Source organism: Magnolia sinica, chromosome 11 (assembly GCF_029962835.1).
Source record: "Magnolia sinica isolate HGM2019 chromosome 11, MsV1, whole genome shotgun sequence".
In the NCBI taxonomy this organism is placed as follows: Eukaryota; Viridiplantae; Streptophyta; class Magnoliopsida; order Magnoliales; family Magnoliaceae; genus Magnolia; species Magnolia sinica.
In genome coordinates this window covers 64776132-64786853 of record NC_080583.1, presented here as the reverse complement: position 1 = coordinate 64786853, position 10722 = coordinate 64776132, and the positions used below count along the sequence as shown (strand labels likewise).

Genomic DNA, 10722 nt, shown 5'->3' with positions numbered 1-10722 from the left:
ACACGTCTCGGGTTGAATCAACTCAGGTTGACAGGGTGCGACTTAGGGTCACGCGCAAACACTGATTACAGGTCGCGGGTCGCCGAAATTCAACAGGGAGGATCATAGGAATCTACAGAATGGTACGGTCCAGGATATGGGTCATACAACTTATGTCATAGACACGTGTCACAACAAAAATGTTATAGCACCCAAAGACACATGTATGATCGAAATCTTAGAGGCGGTAATTCTTCTGGTGAACGTAATAAGAACACAGGTTACAGATACGCAAAGCGCCAATAAAGTATGTGTAATTTTTGGTAATGCTAAGGTGATAACATCCAATGACATACAATCATATTTAATCCACCACATGCAGCTGTAGACATCTAAACAATGCATTGAGAAGAGAAAACTATTTGAAAATGGAAACACAAGTACACATGGCAACGTGATAATTGGCTAGCTCATTCTCAAAATAAATGCGTATTGAGCTAAAACTGCTAACTAATCGGACTATCAATCCCAAAAGCCAAGGAATCATATGCAAGGCCACTACTTAACATAAGTCTATAAAAGCAGTAAAATGGAGAGCTCTAGTTTCTTGCCAATCTAAACACAACGAACTTCTTTTCAATTCAACATTGCGTATTAAATCTTTCATTAAACATGGACGCCTATCTTGTCTAAGCTTAGCCTGGTTTAACATCTGCACTTTTATTTAAGAACATGCTGAAGCAAGTTCGAAATGATTAGCGTAGCTTTAGTTTAGTTTCTCCACTTTTGTCTAATGCATCACTGAAGTTAGTTGGATTTAATTTAGTTTCATCCACGACCTGGTTGTAGGAACCCCCAAATATCAAAATCTTTACTGAGTGAATTTCTCGACTATAATTGTTTAGGTATAAAAGACTGTCAATTGTCCACGACCATTTAGCTTGCTCAAACTGCCATCGGTAATTTCTTCTGCTTTATTTAATGCTCTGACGATTGTACCGTATTCATATTCAGTTTAATAAAATCGGTACTTTGCCTTGTATTTCTTATTTTCTTTCTAAACATCTATTTTGTTGATGAACATGACGAAGCTATCACTATTGTAATAAAAGTCCTTATTTTCAAGGAAAAAAGTGGTCATTTTAAGGACTAACTCTCCCATTCACAAATCACTTGATTCCTTATCAACCGATGGCTAAGTAGTAGTTCGGGGCTGAGAGCCAAATATTGCACATTTATCCCCAAGTATGTGTTGTTTTCCCTAGCATTCAAGTGCTAAATTGATCTAATTAGAGTTATTTTCAATATGCAGGATGATTCCAACGTCAAAGAAGATATTGTGGTAAAATCGTCAAATTAAAGCCCAAAAGAAATTGAATTTGAAGAATTGAAGATTAAATGATCGAATTGAAGACTTGAAGTTCCAAAGAACTAAGGAGATCAAGTACCAAAGTGAACGAATCAACTAAAGATCATGTGTACATTTATTGAAGAAAAACAATAAGTTTCGAGCGATCAAGTAGTCTTTGATCGATCAACCAACCTTCGAGTGATCTTAATTGATTGAGAATTATATTGAGAAAATCTAAATTTCTAGTGGAACTCACTGGACATATTTTGCCACTTTTGATCGATCAAAAGTGCAGGGTTCGATCGATCGACAAAGTAACTGATTTTTTAATTTACTCGCTGAACGCTTTTGGGTATCTTCAATCGATCAATCGATTGATCGAGGACATTGATTGACGATGCATATAAGTGCAAAAGTTCATAACTCCTTAAGTCTGTGCAGAATTTTCCTATATGAACAAGTGTTTCTAAGCTATTTTAGACACAAATTAAGGCTTGGGAGAGAGAGCAAGTGAAGGTGAAGCTTCTTCGATGCCGTTCTTCTTTTCTAATCCTTCGTTCATAGTTCATTTTTCTTTATTTTTTGAGATAGCTATATCTAGCTAATCTATTAGCTAAGGCTAAGAGGTGAAGCATGTAGTTAATTTCAATATTCTAGTATGTTGATTCATTCATGATTATTATTTAATTGAATTATATTTGAATTCAACTTTATAAGCTTTTGAGTTGTTAATTTATTGGTCTGTTGTAAACTCTGGTTACATTGGATGCTTTGAATTTACAATTACTTAGTTTGATTAGAGAAGGAATTGATCTGTAAAATCCCAGATCTATTGTAGGCTCCGAGCACAATAGACGATGGAATTTCCTGTGATCGATGTTAGAGTGCTCATAAGAGAATCGTTCAATAAAATTCATATCTTGTTGGATGTTTGTGAATGCATTAATTGTTTGATCTTTCAATTAGATCGAATTGGAATTCGATTCTAGTTGAGTTATCGAAGTGAGTTAATGAACTTGACATTTTGATTACTATAAGTGGATCCCTGGATCTTTAATGCTTTTTAAAATATTGTTTAGACCCTTTTAATATCATTGGAAACCATAATATTAATTTCCGTTTAATTTTATTTACGTTCTCATCCACAAGTATATGTGGAATGATCTCGGTCTCATCGAGTTATTTCTATAATGCAACCCTATACTTGAGGTTGGCGAGCACGTTTTTGCCGCCTTTGCCAGGGACTTTTATTGCACTGAGAATACCTTAAGCTAGGTTAGATTAGGGTTTTGTTTTCTAAATTCTCTAACATAGGGTTTCATTTTAAGGTTTTTAAATTCACAATTTTTCTTTAGGGTTAATTTTATTTTTAATTCAGTTTAACAGTACTAAAATTGTTCTTTTGTATTTCTGTTTTATAGGTTTTTTTACTTCTAATTCTTCTCTATGGGTAATATCTTATCCCCACTCCTCAGTTGCTTTCTCAGACCATTGAATTGTTGTGGGATTTATGTTTCTAAGTTAGCTTTAAAATTAGTTCTTTGGTGTATGGTTCATGCCCAACTAGGTTCGTGATCACACATTGCGACTTATAAGTGAAGGGGGTTTAGTCGAAGAGCTCTCCATTTACCAATGAGTGAGAAAAAATCTAGGTACTACCGAACCTTTCAAAAACATGGCTGAGAATGAGTCGAATTATGATGAGAATGTTGAACATAACACACCACCAAAGGTACATTATAAGAAAGAGGCGCACCTTGTTCTACTAGTTAGAACTCTACGAGATTATCTACAACTGGCAAGAACAACCACATCATCGTGCATAATTTTTTCGGTAAACATAAATAACCTTGAGTTTAAACTAGGTGTGATTCAATTACTCCATAAGTTTCATGGACTTGATTCTGAGAATCCATACATGCACCTAAATGAATTTGATGAGATAATTGCGATCTTGCACTACAACAACATCTCCCAAGACGTAATCATCCTTCAGTTTCTCCCCTTCTCTCTAAAGGAGAAGACCAAATCATGGTTCCACTCCCTAAGGCCGCGGTCAATTGGGACATGGGGCGAGATGATCCAGGAGTTAAAAGTTCTTCCTAGTTCACAAGACTGACACGCTAAAGCGTACTATTATAAACTTCTCCTAAAAGGAGGATGATATATTCTTTCAGTATTGGGAGAGGTTTAAAAATCTTTTACTCGCCTGCCTCCATCATGGTTACGAGACATGGCCCATGATTAGCTTCTTTTATGACAAATTAAGCTCAAACATGTGTCAGTTTATAGAGATGATGTGCAACGACGAATTCATGAGCAAGGTTCCCGATGAGGCATGAGATTATTTCGATATGTTGAGTGATAGGGAAACTTCTAAAAAATCGAATAGCATTGATCTGAAGACAAATGGGGAATATATATTCTTAAAGAGGAAGATGATGTGAATGCAAGGATCGCAGGTCTTGAGAGAAAGGTTGAGGTTATAGAACTAAGGAAAGTGGAGGCAGTCCAACAACCTAGTGAGGCCGTTAATAACGTTTGCGGCATTTGTGAGACCAATGCACACCTAACTAAGGATTGTCTTACAATCCCCACATTTCAGGAGGTGTTGCAGGTTCAAGCTAATGCCATGAATGCTTATCAACGTCCATTCAGTGCATCCAATTCTAATATGTGCAATCCAAGTTATCGGAATCATACCAACTTCAGTTGGAGAACCGGACCTACCACTAATGCTAGCACTCATCCCCAAGGGCCTCTTCCTGCTCCTCAAAGTATGCCTTATGTGCCCCTACTAAGAAGACACTTGAGGACACTTTGCAAGCATTCATGCAGGGGCAAACACAAATTAATCAAACAATTATGCAAACCCACAAATTAATCAAACAATTATGCAAACCCTGCAAGAGCTTAAAACCTCAATGAAAAGAATTGAATCACACCTCAACATGAGGGAGAAGGACACTTTTCCCACCCAACCCCAACCAAATCCAAAAGGCCAATACGAGGTGGTCAATTCTAATTTTCTAACCCTCATGTGGAACATGCTAAGTCCATCACCACTCTTAGAAGTGGTAAAGTGATGATAGAGAAATTCCTAAGAAGGTTGAAAAACTAGAGGAATATGAAAAATCTAAGGGAGATGGTGAACCTAGCAGTACTCCATAAGAGAAAGAGTTTGAGCCGAGTCATAAACTAGTGGCTCCATTTCCCCAACGCCTTCTCTTGTCAAAGCGCCCAATTTATAATCAAGACATCTTATAAGTTTTCCAACAAGTCAAAATCAACATTCCCTTATTGGATACCATTAAACAAATTCTATGCTATGCTAAATTTTTAAAGGACTTATGTACATTAAAGAAAAAGTTGAACGTACAAAAGAAATCATTTTTGATAGAGTAGGTGAGTGCAATCATAAAAATAAAACATTTTCCCAAAATACAAGTATCCCGGAAGTCCTACTATCTCTTGCATTATAGGAAATTTTCAGATCAAACAAGCATTTCTCGATTTATGAATAAGTGTTAATTTAATACCTTACTCGGTATAAGATCAACTGGGCCTTGGTGAATTAAAACCCACCAAGACAACTCTACAACTTGATAACTACTCAGTTAGGATTCTAAGAGGGTTGGTGGAAGATGTGTAGGTCCAAATCGACAAATTCAATTTTTTGGTGGACTTTATAATTCTGAATCTATAACCAGTCTAGCACTCAAATTCCCGTCATCTCGGGTCGTCAATTTCTAACCACTTCAAATGCCTTAATCAATTGCTGGAATGGAGTCATAAATTTATCCTTCAGAAATATTAGATTGAAATTAAACGTGTTTAATTGGTGTAAACAGCAAGGGGACGGGGATGACATCCACGAGGTGAACATGATTGTTACACTTGTGGAAGACAAGCTTCTTCTAACTACTATCTCTGATCCCTTAGAGACATGCCTGACTCACTTCATGGAATTTGATGATCACACAATTTTAGATGTAGTGAATGCCTTATTATATTCCACATTAGTACTAGAAACTAATTGGTAGAGGCCTTGTTATGAAAAATTGTCCCTTGCCGATTCTTAGCCTCCACTGTTAAGTATTTAAGCATTGAAGCTTGACCTAAAACTCTTACCAACTGAACTGAAATATGTATATTTTGGTCAAAATGTTACATATCCGATATTGATTTCTTTCCACATTGATGAAGAATAAGAGAGTAAGTTGATTGATACTCTCAAAGGCAAGTCGACAGAGAAATCCAAAAGGAAGTCCAGGGGAACCAGTTGGTATCTCTTCCAACTAAGAACAAGAGAAGGAATAGAATTATCATTAAGGCGATAGGAAACACATAGTTAGGGGACTGGTATGGGAGACTCAGAAGGCTTAAGAGTAGGGCTGTGAATACGAGCTATATCACAGATGGATAACATTCTTATTTGGAATGCCCGAGGAGTGAGAAATAGCCCCACTTTAAGGACAACCTCAAGAATCATAAGAAGGCATCATCCTTGGATCATAACAATTATGGAACCTATGCTCAGAGAGGAGAGGAGAGTGCAGGTTGGTCTCAAACTAGGCTTCCAGTCCTCTTTATCCAATGCAAACTCTGGAGGCAAAATTTGGGTATTTTTCAAAAATGCCTTTTCTATTTCTGCTATTTCTATTTCAAATAAGATGTTATCAATGTCAATTAGTGTACAAAACTCTATAGTTCCCATTAGGCTGTCCATAGTGTATGCACGGTGACAGGTTCCAAAGAAGATCTCTCTGGCAGGAAATTTTAACGATCTTCAACACGTCTTAGGGGCCATGGGCTGTTTGTGGCGACTTTAATGTGGTCACTGAAGTATCAGAGAGAAGGGGTAGCATAAATCCAGATACAGCTAGCTCGAGGAAGTTTGTGGAGGCTATTAACACCGCAGCTCTCATGGACATAGGCTTTTCAGGTAGTAGGTTTACATGGAGCAATAATCAGTAAGGCAATGCCAGGGTTTGGGCGAGACTAGACAGAGTTCTGATCAATGTCAATTATGCCTCATCTTTCCCCAAATTCAGGGTAGAGCACCTCCCTATAATCACTTTAGACCATGCTCCGCTACTCCTGTCTTTCCCTCGTGCACTTCTAGCTTCAGCAAGGTCATTCAGGTTCCAAAGAATGTGGACTCTCCATGAGTCCTTCCTCCAGCTAGTTACGAATGCCTGGATGGGGGATGAAGATAACTAGCCAATGATCAATGTGCTGCTCAAGCTTAAAAAAGTTAAATGTCTCCTCAAGATTTGGAACAAGGATACTGTAAGTGCTATGGTTGATTGCTCCTTTCTGTGTCTTGTGTAGCATGAGAATATTTATATGTTCAAGGCACTGCATCACAATGCTTCAAGTTGAGAATAAAGCTCTACTTCAAGACATGCAAGGTCAAGTACATTGTCCACTCCTGTAAGCTTCAAAGTCCAGAGTATTTCAAGAGCTACAAGAGCTACATCAAAAGATAAGTTCTTGTTCAAGACTCAAGTACAACTCAAGACTAAAGTACAAATAAAGTACAAGATGAAGTATAATTAAAATCCAAGCTTTAAAAGATCTTATATTCAAGCTACATCAAGTATAGAGATCTCAAGTTTCATAATCTTCAAAGCTCAATCATCATATGAAGAAATGAAGACTCAATGTCCATACTTCACATTTAAGGTATGAATGACCTTAGATTGACCTTAGGGTAGGTCATTTTATATACATAAGTCAATTGAATCTTTTTTTATAAGTGTTTGGTCTATTCTAAGACTAGTCCTAGAACTGGCTTGACCAGTCCAACAAATTCCAAGACCAGTCCTAAGTTGTTGCAAATTTTCAGAATTTTTTGGTTGAACTACGACCAGTCTTAGAGTCTGCTCGACCGGTTGTGTGAACAGTGCCGACTCGTTCATGACCAATCCTGCAGCTACGACTCAGACTCCAGCAACGAATTCTAGTTTCTCACGACCAGTTGTGTGCTGGTCATGACCAGTCGTGCAAGGCCTACGACTAGTCGTGGAATGGTTTTATTTGATCGCGCTCAAAATTTTAAAATGTTGTTAGTCCTATGACTAGTCGTAGTGTCCACAGGACCAGTCATAGATGTGATTTCTGCAACTATAAATAGAGCACAAATTTTAGAGTTTTATATCAAATTCAAGTAAAATCAATGCACACTCTGAGAGATAAGTTTGTGTTCTTTTTAAGCTACATTGTGCATATTTAAAATTCTCTTTTGTTAGATTTTTATATTTGATTTTGTTTCTGCATTCCAATCTGATTTGAAAGAGGAATTGGGATATTCCACTTCTTGGAATCAAAATCAAATAGAGCTAGCCCAACTTGATTTAATTTAAAATCAATTAGAACTTAGAACCATTTCTTAAGTGAGTATTAGACATTGAACTTCTATATTCAAACTTCTACTCCGATTTGGTTCTTTCGAGCTGCTACAAAAGGAGAAATTCAGGTATTTTACATTTGTGTAAATCTTATATGATTTTTATTTTTTTTGAGATTATGCCAGAAAAATCTTATTGTGTTGGTTATCTGAGGAGAGCCAAAAAACTCAGAGTGTGGGGTTTTTAAATTGTGTAAGCCCATTTGAAAGACACAATTGTGAGGGTTTTAGGTGAACCTGAGAAACCTATTTTCATAGTGAACGCTAATATCCCCTATGTGAGGATATTAGGAGTGGAGTAGCAAGCTGTGTGGCTGTTGTTTAATAGTTGGTGAACACACATGCAAACCACTATAACTCTTTGTGTTTTGTGGATGTGTGAATTATTTTCTATATCTTTTATCATTCAAGTTTGTGGGATATATGTGTGTATATGAATGTTGTAATATTTTCATTTCAAGCATTGTGGGGAATGTTGTAATAGTTTAGACTTCCATTCTTGCTATTTACTTTTATTCCTCTTCAGTTTGAGATATTGACACTTAAACCGTTCTAGTAAGGTTGTCCTGCCATAAACCCTTGGTTTTTATGGTGCAAGGTTATCCTTAGAACAACATTTGTATCAACCTCTCAAGACTAGAATTTTGAGGTTGCTTTACATTTCGGTATTGTGATTTGTTTAAAATGCTATCTTTCCTTTATTCAATTAAATTCTGCTGGTAAAGTTTTAATTTGGCATACTCCTATTCACCCCCCCTCCCCCTCCCCCCTCTAGGACATATAACTTGGCCTTTTCAGATACCTTTGAGAACATTCATCGCCAAATCAAAGAAGCTAAAACTTGCTGAATAACATTGAGTAAAAGATGCAGTCTTCCTTAGATACGGATCTCTAGGCCCAACTATCTCAAGCAAAACAACATTTACAGAATATGGAATTGAGGGAAGAAATATTCTGGAAACAGAAGTCGAGAAATGCTTGGCTGGAGGAGGGTGACTGGAACACGCGGTTCTTCGACGCCTTGGTTGCAGACAGGATTAGGAAAGAAGAAATTAAATCCATTCTTTCCTGTAGGAGGGGGGGGGGGGGGGAATCTAATTCAGGACCCCGCCTTAATCAAGTTGGAAGCGGTCAAACATTTTGAGGCAACCTTCAGGTCTGAAGGCACGTCCTACTTCTCTTCAATCCTGCATTTCATCCCTTCTATGGTTTCAGTCCCAGATAACGAAGCCCTCCTTGCCAGCCCCTCCCTGCAGGAAGTCCACCAAGCTATCAACTCCCTTCCAAAAGACGGGGCTCTTGGCCCCGACGAATTTTTTGGTGTATTCTTCTCCCACTGCTAGAATATTATGGGTACAAACATCCATAAAGCAGTGCAATTTCTTTTCTAATGAGGAGATATTCCCAGGGCATTCTCTTCCTCCCTAATCTGCCTCATTCCCAAGGTGGCAGCTCCTTCCTCTTTCTCAGACTTTCGGCCCATCATCCTGTACAACTGTATCTACAAGATCTTCTCCAAGATAATTGCCTCCAGTTTAAACAATCTGCTTCCTTTGCTTATTTCTCCTAAGCAAGGAGCTTTTGTTAAAGGTAGATCCATCGTAGAGAACATTGCCCTGGCACAGGAGATGTTCGTAGATATTAATAGGAAGGTGAGAGGATGAAACTTGGTATTGAAGCTTGACTTAGAAAAGGCCTATGACAGAATCGACTGGAACTTCCTCAAGCAGGTCCTTAGTCAATTTAGTTTATGCGACAATTGGATTGCTCTAGTGGAAAAATGTTGGGCGAATAGCTAGTTTTCAATCTAATCAACGGGGAAGTTGCGAGGTTCTTCAAATCCTTTAGAGGGCTCCGTCAGGGAGATCCGCTCTCTCCCAGTCCTTTTATTCTAGCAGCTAAAGTGTTAAGCAGGGGATTCAAATCTTTAATGGAGAGGGGTGAATGCCTCCCATATAAACTCAAACAAGGCTGCCCAATTGTTTCCCATCTTCTTTTTGCTGACGATACCTTGTTGTTCCTTAACGGCGGTACCTCGTCGCTTAGAGTGGTGAATAAGTTTCTTGAGGACTTCCAATATGCTTCGGGGCAGCTAATAAACTGCGGCAAGAGCTCTTTCTTCTTCTCTGAAAAAGTTCCTATCACCGGGATTCGTTTGATTGAACACAAGATGGGGATCCTCAAATCTACGGCTGGCTATACATATCTAGGTGTTCCAATAGCTAGAGGAAGGGTGAAGAGAGCAGATTTTTAGCTCCTCCTGAACAAGATTGAGTCCCGTATTAATGGTTGGAAGGCAAAATGCCTCTCCCAGACAGGGAGAGCCACGCTAATTTGCCATGTGCTATCTATCATTCCAATCCACTCCTTAGTAGCCACGTAGGTGCCGCTCTAAGTTATTGCTGATATGGAAAGCAATTTTGCCAAGTTCTTCTGGGGTTGGTCAGGCGGATCAAGAAAGATGCAGTGGATCAATTGGAAGTTATTATCCAAGCCCAAAAGCGAGGGAGGTCTAGGAATTCACCCCCTCAAAGAGATTATGAAAGCTTACAGGATAAAGCTCGCGTGACAATCAGGTATGGGCAAGGGAACGACCCTTGGGTGGCCCTGATGAGATCCAAATATATTCATCACCTCCGAACCTGAAGCGGTAGCCCTCTGATCTCAGCTGCACCCTCACTAATCTGGAAGAGCATTCGCTCAAACTTTCAGTTTGTGGACAGCCTCATGCAATGCCAAGTGGGGTAAGGTGAATGCAGTCAGTCTATGGAGAGATAATTGGTCAAGCCTAGGCTAACTCGCCCAACTTTCTATCAAGCCCATCCTAGAGCCTCTGCATCAGCTGAAAGTTAAAGATTTTTTGGGCCCAAGTGGCCCTCTCCCCCCCTCCTCTGCCTTCTCCTGTATTCCTCAGGAAGTTGTGGACAATGTTTCCCAGGGGGGTTTCTACACGTTAGATTCCAAAGATTCCTTCTTCTGG

At 38.7% G+C, this 10722-nt stretch overlaps 1 protein-coding gene across 1 annotated transcript; it reads left to right on the top strand.

Moving 5' to 3' along the window:
- The first annotated feature begins 8673 nt into the window (after window positions 1-8673).
- Window positions 8674-9996, top strand: LOC131218135 (uncharacterized). The gene is made up of 4 exons (XM_058212815.1): window positions 8674-8812; window positions 8958-9064; window positions 9188-9394; window positions 9538-9996. Exons 1-4 carry the CDS (start codon window positions 8674-8676, stop codon window positions 9994-9996), a joined length of 912 nt encoding a protein of 303 aa, XP_058068798.1.
- Window positions 9997-10722: the final 726 nt, after the last annotated feature.